The sequence below is a fragment of the Equus caballus genome, chromosome 28 (genome assembly GCF_041296265.1).
Source record: "Equus caballus isolate H_3958 breed thoroughbred chromosome 28, TB-T2T, whole genome shotgun sequence".
Classification (NCBI taxonomy): domain Eukaryota; kingdom Metazoa; phylum Chordata; class Mammalia; order Perissodactyla; family Equidae; genus Equus; species Equus caballus.
In genome coordinates this window covers 27,645,872-27,664,869 of record NC_091711.1, presented here as the reverse complement: position 1 = coordinate 27,664,869, position 18,998 = coordinate 27,645,872, and the positions used below count along the sequence as shown (strand labels likewise).

The 18,998-nt window shown below is 36.3% G+C and overlaps 1 protein-coding gene across 7 annotated transcripts in view; it reads right to left on the bottom strand.

The window, feature by feature from the left end:
• Positions 1 to 18,998, bottom strand: part of LOC106782711 (uncharacterized) — a 130,615-nt gene that overhangs the window by 89,898 nt on the left and 21,719 nt on the right. For 6 of the 7 annotated variants that reach the window (XR_011433806.1, XR_011433805.1, XM_070254626.1 and 3 more), the window contains 3 exons: positions 15,781 to 15,890; positions 14,726 to 14,852; positions 10,030 to 10,176 (listed from right to left, as the gene is read on the bottom strand). Coding sequence is in view for 2 of the 7 variants with exons in the window: in XM_070254628.1 (XP_070110729.1) it covers positions 10,030 to 10,100 (71 nt within the window). In the remaining 5 variants the exon portion in view is untranslated. Of the gene's footprint in view, positions 1 to 10,029; positions 10,177 to 14,725; positions 14,853 to 15,780; positions 15,909 to 18,998 lie in introns of those variants that run through there. The other variant, XM_070254627.1, reaches the window with a different exon arrangement.

Here is an 18,998-nt window from a genome sequence, read left to right as displayed (position 1 = left end):
AATCTTTTTGCTGATGAAATCAACTGGAAATTAGAAAATCCATTTTCAAGAACTAGCCTTTATTCTGAATGTTCTCATCATTGCTCCCACAACAAGTAATCTGAAACAATGTTCTGAGCCAAACAGCTATATTTGATTGTTAATACTGCTTTCTACCTGTGAGAAAATAGCTTCGTCCTTCCCAGTACTGAAGTATGATTGCTAAGAGTAATTTTATTATATTATCCAATTAGTTCTTTAGAGTTCTTTTTCTCTCTCCAATTATATTATAGTTGATGAGGGAAAGATCATATTTTTCTCCTTTTATAAAATCCTCCACAGTGCCTTTAGCAACACTGGTCAGACAAGATAATGAAGGAAAAAGAGCCAATTGAATAATTGAGTAAATAAATAATTTGAAATCTTCTCAAATTTATGACAATAATCATGATTATTGAGTAAAAGAGATACCATTTTAGTTAGTTATCCAGTACCAACTTTTACCCAACTTGAAACAGAAAAAATAAAATGTCCCCAGTGATGTAGAAATTCTGAACTCTTTAACATATTTTGTTTTGGGGAAGGGAGTGCAGGGAGGGTAAAAAAGGTAAAAGAGCACATATGTGTGGTGATGGATGGAAACTAGACTTTTGGTGGTGAACACGACGCAGTCTTTACAGAAGGCGAAATATAGTAATGTACACCTGAAATTTACACAATGTTATAAACCAATGTGACCTCAATAAAATAATTTTATAAATAAAATATTTTGTTCTGCGGTAAGGAACCAGAAATTCTTTGCCACATGTACTGACATTTCTTATTGTATTTACCCAACCAAAAAAAATATATAAAATAAAATAATACCACCAAAGAGAGAACTGCCTGGAGGAGGTTAAAATGGTCATAAATATTAGAAATCCAGTGAGTAACTGGGTGAATTGAAGTGGATTGCATTGCATTGCATTGCATTGAATTAGAAGGACCAAAGTAAAATAAAGACTAAACTCTGGATTCCAATCTTTCTAGCACTTTGAAAACACCAGGCTTTAAAAATAGATCTCAATCTTTAAGATGATATGCTGCCTGTTTATACAGATAATTCTATTCTCATACCATTTTCCTACTTGTCAAAACTATTTCCCTGGACTGAATATACGCACAACAGCTGATGGGAGGCAAGGTACGTTTCACGTTTCCATTACGTAAGTACACACCTCCCAGGTGATTTCCTCGTCATACGAAAGTTATATCATTCTCGTTATTTTTCAAAAAATTAAAATTAAAAGCTGCTAACATGAAACTATTTTTGTAAATGTCACCAAATGGAATTTCTTCTAAAGATCAACAGCATCATCATACTACGTGTCTAAAAATGGAATGGTATTATTTGTGCGTCATTTACAGCCTTTTACATATTAAGTCCACAGCCAACCAACAAAACAGAGGACCCAAGGAACTTTTTGAAAAATATTTTTTGACCAAAATGAGTTATTAACTTAGCATATTTTAAAATATCTTCTTTTTGTTTGTACGCTCTAATTGGTATACCATGTCACCAAATTTGCATTATATGAATTTGAGAGGGAGCCAAAGCTTTTATCTTTGCGGTAACAAAACAATGAGTTAACGCAGAGACAATAAAATCTTCAACTGATTCAACTGATTGGGATTGCGTGGAGAAAACTGGCTGATTAAATATTTCCCTTTCCAACTGCATGTGGTGTGTTCTTATGGCAAATCACAGGGGCTAAATATTGTTCTGCATTGTGCACCCAGGTGGCAGCGAGATATCAACAATTACACACTGTAGCTAAGTGCCAAGGTTCATGCCTGAAATTAATGTCAAAATGAAAGGACCATAGAAAGTTAGGGTTAAAGGGGAGACAAGCTCATCCTCCACATTTTACTGACATCAACACAGCATGCAATAAGCATTTGGAGCACAGCTTCATTTTTGGAACTCTCATGGACTATTCAACTGCTACTATTCCAATACAGACTGCAGAAATATTCCTTGATTCTTAAAAGCAGCATATAGCTCAAAGCCTCATGGCCGAAGTTTCATCCTTACTTATCTCAACCAGCAGGTAGGGATTTCCAAAGAATGGGGGTGCATCAGCAGAGCACTCCCATATAAATTGGAGGCTACGCTGAGGTTATCATGTTCTCTGGTTCAAGGTGCCACCTTTCTAGCTTGCTTCACCCAGGAAAATTAGTACATGTTACATATATATTCTGTATTAGTAATATCTCCTTGAGGTAAGCCCTACATTCATATCTATGAATACAGGCCATGGCTCCTCCAGTCAGTAAAAGAGCTCCATAGGAGAAGTCAGACATAGTAGTCGCTTGGAGAAATATCCACCTGAATTTTCCTATGAAGCAAAATTTCTCCCTTAAGCATTTGGTTTGAGAACTCATACAAACAGAGGCATATATATTTCTCTTGAGATTTCGAGGCTACACTTTTGAATACAATTGAGTAAAAATATAAACAAAGTTAATCACAAGGCTGCTTATTGATAGAGGAGATTCGTACTAGGATTTTGAATGTTGAATTTGGCTTTTATTTTAAAGAAATCCAACGTGAAGGATGAACTAATAAAACCGTATGATGGTTAAAGGGATGGCTTTTTTTGGAGGAAGGGTGATCAGTCACTTCTATGATACCGAAAAATGTTCCAGGGGATAGAGAAATAAATCACATACAGCATAAAACAAGAAAATCAGCTTAGAGTTAGCTGCATCGTTAGGCCTGCAAAGTGATGGAAAACATATACAAACATAACACAATTGCATTTTTACTTAAAAATACCAGAAAGTTCATTCTATATCTAACGTATTAATGTTGATAAGACTGACAATTTATTCCCGGAAGAAGCGAAAATATATTTGAAAGTAAAGATTATTGTGTATATCTATCCATTCCTTAATAGGATCTCTGACCCTAATTAAATATTTAAAGAACTTTGAAGGCCCTGGGCTATACATTTAGGAATATTATTTTCTCTTGCCCTGCTAGCTTCCCTCCTGTTGTCAGTCTCTCCCTCCTTCAGGCCTCTCTTCCCCTCTTCCCAGCCTTTAATGCATTCCCTGCATACTCTATGCCAGGCACTGTGCTAGGCAGGGGGCGGGGGTCTCCCTTCCAAGCCTTCTGTTCCTACCTTTTTTACTTCCTTCTCTTATTTACTGGTGCTTCCCTGAACTCTTTGCCCACATGTCAGTTGGGCACATCTGCAAACATCGAAGCAGCCAGAACACAGGAAATATGTAAAATGCTACCTAGCCTCAAATCACTTAGCTGTTGCAAATGTCATGCGTCAGATGATCAATGCAGACAAAGGAATTTTAGGGTTTCGTTTCTAAGACAGGCTCTGTGGGAGCTGTTGACTTAGACCCAGGCACTGAAGGATGGGAGACATTGAGAAAGCACTGGCAAAGTGTTTCAGGTGTAGGAATGATCAGAGAAAACACAAAGCAAATTTCAGGGAGGCAATGAGCAGATCAGCCTTCCAGTGTAGAAAATTCCTATTTAGACAAAGGCAATAATGCAGTTGGAAAGAAAAACTGAAGCCAAGTGGTGAGAAGTCCAAAGAAGTTGTGAGATTTTAAAATGTTCTCCTATTGGCTCTGGGGAATCCATAGATGCAGAGGGGAATAATGTGATGCAAATATCAAGGTGGTTGTGAATAATGCACATCAAGGTGGTTGCGAACTCCTATTCTAAGAGCAGAGGCTTGCCTATAATATCCACTGATTTATTCTAAACATCTTGAGCAGGCCTAGGACTTCATAGAGGCTCAGTAATATTTGCTGAATGACTAGAAGAATGAATAGAGTCTGAAAGACCTGTGTTTTAAGTCAACTTAGCTGCTCCCTAGCTCTGTGACCTTGAGCGAGTTATTGAACCTCTCAAAGCCTCAGTTTCCTCATATAAGGAGGGATAATAACGCTGCCTTTCTCATAGTGTGATTGAAAGGATTAAGTTAGAAAACAAAGGTAACGGGCTTAGCACATTGACTGGCATATAGAAAATAAATGTTAGCCATTAATCATTAGAATTAGAGGTCCTTTAAAATAGTATAAAAAGCATTGGAAAGAGGCATGAAAAGAGTAAAACAGACTCAGTGTCTGCTGCATTGTAGGTCTGAATAGTGAGGAAAAAGGGCTGCATTTAGACATTTCTAAATGCAAATCAATAGGATAACTTCTTAAAATGCATTCTGTTTTACCAATATATTCTTTAAATTGGTATAGATGCCTAGAACATATTTTAATCCACTTAAAGAAGAGACAAAAGAAATACAGATTCCAAAATGATACAGATTGTGATGTGATTAGCTCATGATGTACAAATAATTGGCGAGTCTCCTATGATCTGCAAAATCCGGCAAATAACGAATATTGAATCAATGGTGAATATTAAGTTAAAAACCACAACAATAGTGTCTATTTTCCAAATCCACATAGGAGGGCATTTTTATAATAATTTATTTGATTTCCATGTTTCAAATTTCTAGCAAATCATATTCTTCTTCAAATGTTTCTGGAAAATCCAATATTTTCAAAGACAACTGCAGCACACTATGTTAAAATCCTTGTGATTATGGTAGTTGACTATACGTCCTGTGTTCCTGATCACATTGTGCTACCTGGTCTTTCTTTCCCTAGGCAAACTCTTAGCTTTATGGTATGTTTTAGTTTTTGCATTTGGACTGTGAACTCAATTGTCAGGACAAGACAGGAAATTCAAAGATTTATTAATTACAAGTACATTGTGCTTATATAATGCCAAGCAACATTAAGAATATAAATTACAGCTTAGAGATATTATTAAGGATGTAAAAAGATTCTGTTCACTATGTGGTGTAAGAGCATAAAGTCTAGCAACTTTAGAAGGACTTGGGGTCATTACAAGTCTATATAGGCCATCTCTTGATGAAGAAATTATAAATACCATTAAACAAATTGCAATTTTCACATTTTAAAACTGAATGAGTTTTTAAATGCTTCGATTAATTATTAGTGAGTGCTAGAGTGTATAATTAAGCTTTTTAATGTAACTTTTATTTTCTTAAGTCATTCTGGTATTCTGTAAACATAAGCATCCGACTCATGGTAATGCAAATTAAAATCTGTTGGATCATGGAGGTGATTAAATACAAAACACTGTAATAGATAAAACTTTACCGTGTGTCCTTGACAACATGCCAGAATAGTAACTTGGGGTGAAATCTTCACTAGCTATCTAACAGGGTCCCTCCCCTGCCGGTTCTTTCGCCATAATAAACTTTCTAGATGATGCTCAATGCAAATCTGAGGCTTGCCACTTGGCAGACTATTTTTGTGGAAAATAAACTACGATAGCTAAAGGAAAGATTTTATTGAATTATGCAAGTAACTTGCTTCTACTGGAAAAATCCTATATCCTAATTTCAACCCCTTGAACAACATCCCAAGGCCAGCTCAAATCTTTCAGCACTTTATACACAATTTCTAATGAAATATGTTTTGGGTTTTTTTCCCTCCAAACTCAGACAAATAGGTCAGACAAATAGCTTCAAAGTTAATACAACTTTCTAAGTGACAGATAAGAATAATGGCACACCAAAAAGACAAAAACCGAAATTACAGGAGACAGAGAGAAACTAGGAGTAACCAACTACTCTGAAACAATGGCATTTGGAAAAGAATATTAATTATGAAAAGAAAGCAAATTTGGGGAAATTTAATAAACATACCAGTAGAGGAGAATAATCAGATACTAGAGCTTAATTTTACTTTTATAAAAAACTGCACTGACGGCATGTTAATTCAGCAATAATACCATTATTTTAACTTTAAGTATTCACTACAATCAAATTAAATTGCATAAAATTTTTTTCTAATTAGCATTTAGAGCAACGCAGTTTGGAAGCTAATGGCTTTGTGTAACATGCACAGAAAAATTGATTTAAGGGTTTCATTTTGACTTACATGAATATTGATCTAATATGTCACAACTCCAGTTCCCAAAAGATTTGATTCTTTAAAAGCTATGTGATTAACTTTACTTGTGCCTACATCTCCTGAAAGAATTGAGGTGCTAAGATGTTTCTGGTAACATTAGGTACAATCTTTCTAAGTTTATATATCTGCACTTACCTATTCAATAAAGACAGATATAATGACTGCATATTTGCACACATATTTTTTATTTCTTACTTTATTTTTAAATTTTAAAAATTACATGACATCTGGAAGGAAAGTCAAGTCAATTTTGTGATAACGCATAGTATTTATTCCTCCCGTCCAAGTTAGCTTTCCCCTGACTTGCAAGCCTCTTTGTTTTTCCTCTTTAAACCACAAACTATCATATATAATATTTCTTCCTTTAAGATACACCTAATTCTCATAAGGAAATATCAAATTAAAATAGGAGAAATCTGGAAATACTCATATTTTATCTCAAGAGTTCAATGCAGTTACTTCAGCTGAGATAAACGCATGAGGACTTTTCTGAAATAACTTTTACATAAGGATAAAATGATTTCTATCTAAGAAACAATTACCAGCCAACACTATTATCACCAGAAATTTGTAAGCTAGAATGAGCAATAAAAACATTTTATTTGGAATGAGATATTAGAGAATAGCTATTAAAATATTTTACTCAATTTCTATTACACCTTAAAATGAAAGTCATCAAAATGTCATTACAGGCCTTTTCCCCAGATTCTTCAGAGACTGAATTTAATCATTTCAGGAAATTGAGGGCTATCTAACATTCGCTTAAATCTTTTGAAATAACAGCAAAGCAAAACACTGTGAAATTTATAAGACGTTTTATATTAAAATATGTTCACATCCATACATAGATACATACCACATATCAGGAATATTTGTCCTCAGATACCTAGAATTAAATATTTCTTGTGAAATTAACCACTCATATAAAGTATCACCTTCAAGCAGATCTGAAGTAAGAAACCCAAGTTAAGGAGCCACAATTGAGCTTTGCGAAACCCCAGGCTTAATAAAGCGGTTAAGTAGCAGTTTAAAAAAATACCTACAAAAATCAATTCTTTGGAAATTACTTCCAGCCACAATTATTACCTGTACAACAGACCATAGAACTTTTAACTGCTGCTCAGCTAAAGAGCTAAACATTAGTTGAATAAGCACAATTACACTAATAAAGGCATCCTTATGTGTTCTTTCAGAAAACTAGTACTCTGAAGAATTTTCAAGCCGGAAGAGACCTTCAACATCACCTAATCCTGGTTCTTGTTTACCAGTTCCAGGGATAAAATCTACATAAAATAGATAAAGATCACTTTTATTGGTCCCCAAAATGACCATTTTCTCTAAAATATAAAAATCTGCTTATTTTCAAGACTGGAAGTAAACAGACAAAATACCTGATTGTATTTTGTTAATAAAAGCTAGGCAATCTTCAGCAAATGACTAACAATAAAATTCCCTAAGACAGTCTCTTCTTTAAACCTTTTATGTTAAAAAGAACAGTTTAAATTTCAAATAGTTTCATTTAGAAAGCAGTTTTCTGATGCTACCGGCAAGAAGCACATGAAATAGTTTGGAAAATTGCACTTTAAAAACTCTTTAATTTTTACCTTTCATTTTGAGGAGGATGCCACTTCTGACGGAAACCGTTTTTCCTGAAGATACTCAGTGCTGGCTGATTTGGAATAAAAACCATTAGCATATTACTATCGAACGGAAAAAAATACACTACAAAGCCGCAATCTGTCTCGGAAGGAAGCTGATGGTGCTTATAAGCAATAAATGCCTTTCCTGATACCTATTTTGTCATCATCATCTTATTTGCAGAGTGGATGCTCCCTGCAGCATCAATTAGGCAGTTTTTAAGGGAACGGGGAGACGCATGCGGGCTCCTCTGCTAAGCACAGCTGTATACTCCACGGCCTCTTAAGTACCACGGCTCCTTTCTAACAAGGTTCTAGAAGGCAAGGATGTCCGGGGCCCATTAAGTAGCACACAAGCAGAACCTTCCTGGGAGTCACCAATATTAGATACAACTTTCGCTCAAAGAACCAGCACCAGACTGAAGGCAACAGAGCTGCAGAACGTCTGCCTGTTTCTGCCTCAGCACTTGGCAGTCGCGAATCGGAGGCCAAGCCCATCAGGGAAACTACTCCTGACTTCTCAGCGCCCCAGCAGCATCCAGGCATCCAAAGGGGGCCTGTTTTCTAGGCAGACCCAACTAAGAAAAAGTAAGGAAATGGAAGGTTTACCCTCTCTTCCACAATCCACCTAAAGCCGCATCATCCAAATCACAAATGAAATGCTAATGCACAAGAAAATGAATGCCAATTTCCTCCACTTTGCTCCAAGTTTCAGAGGCCCCTCCACAATAAAAGATAGCTGTTTGTGGAGGCTGCCTTGTTCCATACCATTAACTCAGAACAAAACATATTTTTAGTGGGACAGCGGTGTTTACTTGTAAGAACTGATGAATTGTTCGGCACCATTTATCACATGCAGACAAAGACATTCAGCCACAATTTTGGACATAAATCAAGGTACACGTTCCTCAATAAAAAAAAAAAAAAAAAAAAAAAAGACTGCTTAAGTCCCCAAAACCACAGAGATTGAGGTCAGACTGGCCATAGCAACCAAGAACAGGACTTGGGTCTCCGGAAGGACCTAGCAACCGATAAATGAGTTCAGATCTCTTTTCATCTCCACTGGTGTGAAAGCCAAAATTAAAAAGATTAGATCACCCTGCACCCATTACAAAAGGCGCCACAATGAAAAAGTCATTTCCAGCCTTTGAATCACATCAAATAAATAACATTCATCCCTCCTATAATGAACAACTTTCAAAGTAAATTGAATCCCCATAGTACGGCTTTCCCTGGCTGCACAGTATTTACATAACAATATATCACAGGAAGCTCAGAATGGGTCTTGTAAATGGGAAGCTCGGGATAAAAAGCATCTTTAGCCCCGATTACTGTATACTCAAGCTGCTTTTCAGTCTCCCTCATTTAAACAATGTGCTGTACCAGGAACATAAACAATGTTTTTAAATTGTGGGAAATGAAAGTTTTTGGTACATTTTTAAGTGTCTGGACTCACCCCTTTTGTGGGGTGCTGAGAATGTAGGAATCGCTTAACCCCCTGAATCCATGCACTGGCTTCATTTTTGTGACAAAGAATTCTCATCTATGTGTTCACTTGCTTCTTTGTTCATGCCAGAAATTTTTCACCCTAAATGTCTCCTGAATTTTTATATATTACTTAAGATGAAAGCACGTTTGCAGATTTTTTTAGCATGTGGCTCATTCATTATTTGTCATTTCCTCGAAAGTATACGGTATTCTCCATTACCATAACAATAATGTCTATTAAGTTTTAGCAATATCTCCACAGAAAATATTAATCTTCTACAGTCTAATTTTGACAACATTTCTCTAGGTCACCAAAAAAAATTTTTTAAGGACTAATATCCCAAAATACTTAGGCTTCCATAAACTATTGCACAATTCATATATTTCAAATGGAGTATGTTCAAGATAAGAAAGTTAAATCTATGTTAAAAATATGCCAGCATAATCTTATCTTTTTGTGGCAGCTCACGTAGACATTACTATTTGAACTCCACAGGGAATCTCATTAATTTTTAAAACTCTCTGACCTCAGTACAGTTGAGTGTAAAAATAATTACAAATTAAGAATGAAAGAGCATCGCTTAAATTCTACATGGCCATATGCTCTACTTTGCACAAAACATTGCTAACTATCATCAAACAGAATTTTTCCCCGATATGAATTTAAACAGCATGATAAATGTCACCAGACAGACATAAAAAGCAGCTCACCCTTCCACCCAGCCCGCTCACACCTCGCCTCCGACGATCCTAATAACACAAAGCCCTGAGAACACAGGTTTGCAGGCGAGTGACAGCACAGATGATCCCCTCACAAAAATATTTCCCTCTCGAGACTCGCTTTATGTCTCAATGTCTCTCTCAGCCACAAAGATGTAAAAATACAAGAATCGGGGCATAAATATTTTCTTACCTAAAACTTGTCAGAAGGACGGTCCTTGGGTCCTTGTCATTGTTGTCACCTCCGGTGCCCCCTCTCGCCATCGTGGAAATTGGTTCCACTATGTTTATTGCTCTGTGCCTCAGTTACAGCTGTGGCACTCATCTGCCTGCATAGAACCTACGAGAGGAAATGAGAGTGAGAGAGTAAGAGAGAGGGAGGGAGTGGATGTGTGTTTGCTTGTGTGTGTGTGTGTGTGTGTGTGTGTATGTGAGTGAGAGAGAGAGAGAGAGAGAAAGAGAAAGAGAGAGAGAGGGAGAAAGGGAGAGACTGCTGACTTGAAACTAAGAACCTAAAACCTCCGGCCAAGACAAGCCTGAATAAAAATGATCAAAGCTCTGTCCTTCATCAAGAGAGTAAACAGATATTTTTTTTTCTCCTCCACTGAAAAGTGGAGCTGTCATTGGGGATTCTCACCAGGAAAGCGCAGACAGAGGCAGCCCTTCTCCAGAGTGTCAGCGCTGCCCAGCAGTCCGTGCAGAATACAGGTACCTATTGTTCCAGAGACAGATATGTAGCCAGCCAGTCAGACTCTGACAGATCTCAGCAAACCAGTGAGCCTGCCTTCATTTTAACTCCTTATTTACTAGTGCTTTTTGGTCAAATGCAAAGGTCTTCTCAACACCCACGAGAAATAAATGGAGATGATTCAGATGAGCTCACGGCAGGAACTAATCCTGTATCTTTTACAAAGAAGGACTTTTCACCACTATTCTTGAAATGATGAATTTGATGCAAATATCTTATTTTTCTGGGAAGAAATGAAGCATTAGATTACATGAGGAAGACTTAGCGAGTAAAAGAAAACCTTGACATCCAAGATGAACAGCGCAGCCAATTTTAAAATGAAGACAGAAATTGGGGTTATTCAAAGCACCCTGAATGTAAATATATATATATTCCAGAACGTGAATGGGGTTACCTAAGCTAACGGGGTCTCAACCTTTTGCATAGGGGTGTGGCACGTTGAACACATTCCGCACAAAACGCTACTCAGGTAGACCTCTGTGTTCCTAGGGGCTGGCGTCTTTTTGGTCTCTCTCTTTCCAGACCCCACTGCTTTCTCAAGCACCCCCCAAACATCTCTCTTTCCCAAAGCCTCACCAGTGTTTAAATTATGCCTAAGGCAGTAAAACAAAATTAAGGAAGCTCAGAGAAAAATAACTTGTTCTGTGTTCTCTCTGATGGATCCCGAGATCCAGAAGGCACTCTTGATTCTTTAAATTCCTGGACCTTTCTAGGTTACGATGGGTTTCTAACTTTCACCTTTGTGTATTAATTGAACAATTTTTTTTCGAGGGAGTGAAAGAAGGCAAAATGTCTTCCATTTGATGGTTCAGCACTATTAGAAGGCAGAGAATAGAAAAACAAAAGAAAAAGAAAAAGTAGTTTCTTAGTGAGTTAAAATAAAAGATGGACTTATACTCCCTCAAAAGACTCGGTAGACAAGCACTTTGGACTTCTTTCTACAATGAACCCAATTTCATTAATTGTTACCATTTACCCACGAAACGCTTGCATATTCTGATATGGTAGGTGTGTTGCAGAGTCCATAAAATAGTTATGAAATCCAAACTCAAGAATCACTTTACAAAGCCAGAGGGTAAATAACGCAACAGGGGAAGGCTGAACCACACCCGGCTGTTAACGATAACAAGAGACGCAGAAGACATCCATGCTATGCCCAACAGCTTCTTCGAAACGTCTACGGTTTGCCTGATTTATTTTTTTTTAAAACCTAATAAGAGACTGTATCATGACATTTCGAAACTCCATTAAAAAAAAAGAAAAAAGACCTAGAAAATTCAGTTCTCTTCTTTCATACTCTCTCTTGTCCTCAATCCCAGCATTTTGAAACCAGTTCAAGTCATGCTAATTTAACGAGAACTCTGTCCAATTAATATAAGCTTTAGAAACACTTTTAGAAGTTAAAATTGCTTGACTTGATGACTTCTGCAAGTGGATGCTGTGTTTTGTACTCAAGGAGGGTTTTTCTTATGCTCAGAAGGGAGAGGATGTCAAAAGACTTTACCTAAACAGGGAGAAAAATGTACAAGGTTTCTTACTAAGCTCATCTTCACCTATGAGCCGGCAACAAAACACGAAAATCTTGTAGCCTGCTTTTCCTAAGTGGGATAAAATGATTTTCCTTCAAACCCATTTTAAAGAACATGCATATCTTTGTAAGCTTAAAAGATTGCATAATTTTCATGACTATCTTAATAGCAAAAGAGCAGAAGCCCAGTCAATGAAAGACAGTAGGATAGATTACAGGTATACAGACAGAACAGAGGTGGATGACAGTGGAGGTGACAGCTCCCATTCGAGGCTCCCATGACTGCCTCTAATGCTGTAGTTGAAAAGGGGCGTCTAAGCTCTCACTCCTGAGCATGTGATAAGACTTAGGTGTAAGTACATTTAATTAGAGCATTACCAGGCCCCATCCAGATGTCATTATCTTTCGCGGTGTTTTTTTTTTTCTTTTGATCTTTCTGTCCAACTTCTGTTGTCTTCAGAAAATCAAGCTTGGTGTGCCAAACAGATTTTAAATATTCAGCTCTTACAATGTTTGAATACAGACAGTTCTCACAGTCGGGGTCCTTTATTTTCTGGAGGTTTGTGCAGAGGGTTATCAACACTAATGAGTGTCATGTGCACATGTAAATAAAAAACAGGACACACTCCTGCAAAGTGTGTGCGTCTATGTGTATGTATAAATGGGTATAGAGTTGTGCAAGGTACACTTTTTTTGTTGTTTCATGAGTAGGGGAAAATATCGTTTTTTTCTCAATAAAGTTTTTTGTGAAACTCCCACTAGGATGGCTTTGTCCCTAGAAAGATCACCCCTGAAGCCTATTACACAGCCCTAAGTTTATAATTCACACTTCAGTCCCCAATTTGCCAAATAATTCATGTCAAGCAGAAGTTTGACATAAAGTGCCAACTGTTTCTTGAAAGAAAAAAAAACCTGTTTCATGTGCTGGGTTTTTAAGGAATAAGCACATGAGGTTAGGGGCACCACTTATTAACAGTAGCAAGGGGTAGGCTCATTCCTCTGGTATTCCATGGGGGGTTTATCTTTTTTCATCCACATAACTAGAACTGAGAGATATGAAATTAGGTTTTCCAGAAGAAATGTGAAAGGAAAACAGAATATCTTCTTTATGTCGCAGAATATCCCAATTTTTATAATTTCCCCCCAGGATTTGCTACAGACACATTCAGTTACTCATTCACACAATAAACCTCACGCTGATAGAACTTCTAAGAGACTCTCCCGGAACATTGCAGGTAACCCGACTCCAGCAAAGTTAAAAATAGTCTCTCCACCAAATTAAACATTATCTAAGTTCTCCACACAGTTATTAAATACATAGAAGATCACCTCTGTGCATAATCTATAAATGGCTTGGATTACATATTAAAAATCTAATTAAAAGTTTTGCCTTATCTCAGTTGGCCGATTTGAGATTAGAGAGTAAATTCTGGTTCAGGGTGAAAGCTCATGTGGAATCGAGATTTCTGACAGTTGGAAGTTGGAAATTAATGGCAATATCACAAAGCATTTCTAATAGAAAATATTACAAAATTATGAACAACTTTCTAGACCCCTTTTGGACCACATTTAGTGCCGTGAGGAGATGCCCTGGTGACTTATTCCAAAGAACTTTATTTTCTTGAGAGCTGGAGAGAGATGGACATGAGAGAGGAAATTTCTGTGAGGTACGAGAGGAAAGTGTTACTGTGATTACTTTCAAAACTGAAATCTTAAAAATCTAGTCATGCAACTTGACTGATTAGAAAACACATCTTGAAATATACAAACTAAAGCTTCTCAATATTTAGGATCCAGGCTTGGGTAAGTGCTACTGAGGTTTCCACTTAATCCACTAACATGGTAGTGAAAACACTATTTCTGTAGAGAGCACTGCTCTGAAAAGTCAGTGAAAATTTAATGGAAGTTATTAGGGGCTAATTTACACCATTCAAACACCTGCAATATTTAATACTTTGGTCATTTGATAATTAATACAAGGTAAAGCATGCATTCTCTCGAACAATCCCCTCACTGTAGCACAATAACATATATTTTATAGAGTCTAGGTGACCAACTTCCTGACATACAGTTTAAATTAGATAAATATTTGGTTTCAAAAGATTCAATGAATATTTTACTCATCAATTAGTAAGCAGTCAGATATTTTGAGGTAATTGTAGAGTAATTTTGCCTTTCTCATTCTAAAATAGCTGCTGGAAATCAACTCTGAGAAGATACATTCAGAGAACAGAATGTTAATACTTTGAATAGTAACTTAGGGAAAGTATTTGCATTGTTGGATGTGTAAATGAAACAATATGTTTTCCAGTGTCTATAAATGTCTTCTTAATGGTCGCAGACTTAACAGCACAATGCAAAAAATTAACATGGAGCTGATTGATGAGAGTTGATAATCAACACAAAAGTATTTCATAGAAGTTGAGAAACTCCCAGAAGGGAATTAAGCACAGAAGTTGATAGAAACTTCCCTACATTTATTTTGTACAGCATTTTTTAAATCACAGAATATTCCAGAACATGAATATTTCCTTCAAGAATTACAATTTGGAAGTTTTTGTTAATAGACATATATTATCCTGTATCCCATTCTTTGAGTGAATTTGGACCTACCTGACTTCTCCAACAGCTGCTTCTAGAACTTCGCAGGGAGTGGGAGAGTCGTGCAATATGCAGAGCTTCAGCTAAAAGTGTTCTTCTCTCTTCCTTCCCCATCATGTGCAGTCTTCCCCATGCAAATCTTTTGATAAAAGTCAGGATAAAGCATGATTTATTAATATAGCAAAGTCATTACAATCCTGAGCTAAAATGTTATTGGAGCTTTCCCCAGCTACTGCTGTTTAAGGAAGTCTTTAAAAACCAATTTAATTTCCTTCCACCCAGTCAAGTTTTCTCCACAGATAATTGGTTTTCATTATATATACAAAAAGCATCAGTGAAGTCAGTATGTATGAGGCATTTAAATATTTTCAAATGAAAGTATGTGTGTATTTATGTTTGTGTGCCCAAACACACACTTCCATTTGATTCTGTATCAATGACCATTAACACTCTTCTAACACCAGAGAAAGCATTGTAGAAATTGTAACACTGCACAAACAGCAAAGGTAGCCATTAGTAGTAGCAGAAGTTCGATAAAGTTAGTATGGTGGACGTCATATTCTTTTATTTTAACCAAGTATATTATCGTAAAGCAATGTATTCTCCCTGCTAATTGTGCTGAATTTTTGCATGCTCACAACCAGAACGTTCACGTTTTTATTTTCAAAGCCTTAATCATTTCACTGGGAAAATACTCTATTTTTTTTCGAATCATCATTTGCACAACAGCCCTTTTAGGATTTATAGAATTTATCTCAGTATATTATTATCATCAAAAGTGTGTTTGAGATGCTAGTGCAGAATCACTAATTGTTCCTAAGTACCTTGAAACATTAGATTAGCAATGTTTATAATTGTCTAAATACAGCATGACGATAGGAAATCAATTACCATGCACATCAATCTTTGACATTTCAATGCACTACAACTGTAGCAAAGTTGCCATAAACTTAAAAAAAGCCACTGTTTCTACTGCCTGAAAATCTAACTAATGAAGTAGTATTCAGTTGTAAACATTGCAGAAATAAGCATCGTAGCATCTGCAATGCTGAAACTGGTCTACTTACTTGAATATTCATCTTCTTCTGACTTAAGACTATTCTCGAATTTGCAGAATTTCACATTTGAGAATTTTTCAGTGTCCTCTTGACCCCACCGTCCCTCCTCCACAGGTGAGCTGTTATCAAATAAAAAGTACCCTAGGTCAACAACCATACAACTATTTTTTAAAGTTATTTAACTTCTGAGAACTGACGAGAATATTCTAAAAATTCTGTGACACAGGTGCCTGTTGCTGTCCATTGTCAGATCAGATCCATCAGAGCTTGTACACTCACGGTCTCCTTCATTTTTTGCATCCTGGGGGTCCAGGGTGCTGAAGCGGGAATGGCTTCTCCCTGGTATTTATTTGCTTTTTGATCAGAAGAAGAAGGTTAGCAATTTTTTTCAATTCAAAATCAAAGACAGACATAGTTTTCGGGGTTGAATTTGAGTCTGAGGTTTGCTCCATTTTTTTAATGAAAAATAAACCCAAATAGAACATAGAGCAGAACAATTCGGTGTGCCTGATTCCATCAAGTCACTGTGATTTAAAAGAAAAAGACAATCAAATGAGAAAAGAAAGGAAACATTCTAAGCAAATTAGTTTCTTCGCTCGGTCCCACACTATCCCCTTAAACCCCCGACCTCTGCAGACCACGTCCTCCTCCTGTTGAATAGTAACTATTTCTGAATAGACAGCACTTAATGAAGCTAAGGTCAGGCTGCTTCCAGTTGGCATTTGCAGTGATAACAAATCAGAAATGATAGCATCATACAGATTTATGAATTTTTTACCCCTGCAGTCACAAACATCAGACGTTTACTTTATAAAGAGAGCTTTTAGATCCTTCCTGCAGTTTCCATAGTGATTTCATTTTTTCCCTTTTATCACAGATTGGCTGAAGAGCTGCTACCCTTTGTGCATTAAAAGGCTTGTGCTACCAACTGTCGATATAAAAGGTAGCTGAGGCAGAGACGCAATATATACTGCCAAAAATAATTGAAACAGAGACATGTTGGTGAAAGGTTCCAGAAGAATTTATTTTTCTGTATCAATGTGATAGTACAGGAAAAAATAATTTTGCCTGAATTTTCATAATTACTTTGAGTTAAATGTAGTTGTATTTTACGCTGTGTACCATACTTATATTAAAACACTCATCATACAAAACATAATCCTTTCATAAAAGGGTTTAATATAGCTTACACTGTTCCAAGTGTCTGGGCTTGTTAAACATAAAAGTTCATTATGAAAACATTTTCACTTCAGTTACTTTAGTTTCGGCTGCAATGTTTATTTCAGTGTTTATTCTTCTCTTCTTATCTCTCAGCTGATTCAATTTTATTTTACTTTTTTCTCTTAGGAAAAGTGCATTCCCTTTTAAAATTAATTCAGACTGTCCATAACAAAACAGTAAAAACCTGTGGAAGAAATCTATGCATCTGGCACTTAGTAAAGTGAGGACTCAGTTCTTAATTTAGTTCCACATTGTTTTATGCACTTCTTCTCTCTATTAAAATTGAACATTTAAATGAATTTTAAATGTTATACTGATTTTTCTTTCAACTCTCATTTTATTTAATAATGTTGGCACCTGAATAACCCTAGTCATAGGTTGCTATAATCCTAAGAGAAATGTCTGCTCTCTAACTACTTATTAAATATATTGAATTCTTGTCACGATGCTGTAGATGTTTTACAAGTAAACTTTTAGCTCTGAGTCTGTTTTTTAAGACTGTAAGGAAAATAACACCGCTGCCAGTTACCACTGAAGTTCAGGTTCTATTTACATATATTAAATGATTGAAATGGAAATAAATATAAAATAATTGTCATCTTAGAAAAAAAGAACATTTCTAAGAAAGTACTTAAGATATAATATATTCTTATATTTTTTATATTAGAATCTTTGAATTTCTGTAAGATACAGAGATCTATGGGCACTATCCTATGGCTATTACAATATATACTTTATTCCATCTCATGCTTTTTTTTAATTTCCAAAGAACATAAATAGGCTAGCTATTTCTAAATTTTTATTCAGTGTGAACCAAATTATGCACCATAATAAGATTTCTTCTTCTCCTTTTCATCCTACTTTCATCAGAGAAAATAAATCCACTGTAGAGTGGATTTTGAAAGAGAAAATTTTAAATTGACTTATATGTTGAGAATTCCAAGAGCTGGTGAGGTAGGTAGATATGGTAAAAGGGCACTATTTTAATTAAGTTCTTTGAGAGGCAAGGAATGGAGATTACATTGACTTACTTTGGTTAAAGGCATAGTTAAGTGTAAGAAGACACAAACTAATAATTAACTTGGAAATCTCACACCAATCTACAGATCACACTTCTGAACTTCACAGAGATTAAAATGAGAGTCAAAGAAGCACTAGACCTTGTCAGCTAGAATTTATCGATTCAGTCATTGACCAAATTCTTATTAAACATGCCACATACCAGACACTTTGGTAGACGTTGGTTATAACTCCATTTGTGAACAAGAGATATTATCCTTGCCTTCGTGGAGCTTCTAATCTGGGAAGGAGATGGGGGGACAAGAGAAGTAGCAAGCAAATAAAATATATAACTGCATTAAAGAAAATAAGAGTGCCTCTGAGAAAGACATCTGTAATCTGAGACCTGAAGAATGAAGCTGCCACACACAGGCTGTGTAGGAGGAGTGTTCCAGACACAGCAAGATCATTCTACGCTTGAAGAAGTAAAAGAAGGCCAGTGTCAATGCAGCAAGGTGAGACAGGGTGATGGTGGCTCATGAGTTGGTTAGGTGGGCATAGACTGTGGTTGGAGGTCAACTTACTTCTAAGCATAAGGGAGTATCATTGAAGAGTTTTAAGCAGAGGAGTGACATGATCAAATTTTAGTTTTTAAGATCATTCTAGATGCCATGTGTAAAACAGATTGAAACAAGATGAATGTAGAAACAAACAAATAAATTAGGAGATTACTGTAGAGACCCACTAAAGAGATGCTGATGACCTGGACTACAGGAGTGCTGTCAAGATGAGAAGATGAAGATGGATTTGAGTAGATAGTGGTGGTAGAAATGTGGAGAGGGATCGGCTACGGGTGGTGAGTCAGAAGGAGAAGCCAACAATTCCCACGTTGTTATGAATGGGGACTATAGTATGGAAAATACAGAGGAAGGGAAATTCTTGACAGGGTGGGAAGAACAAAAGTTCAGTACTACACATGTTAGATTTTAGACATCTATGGATGTCTC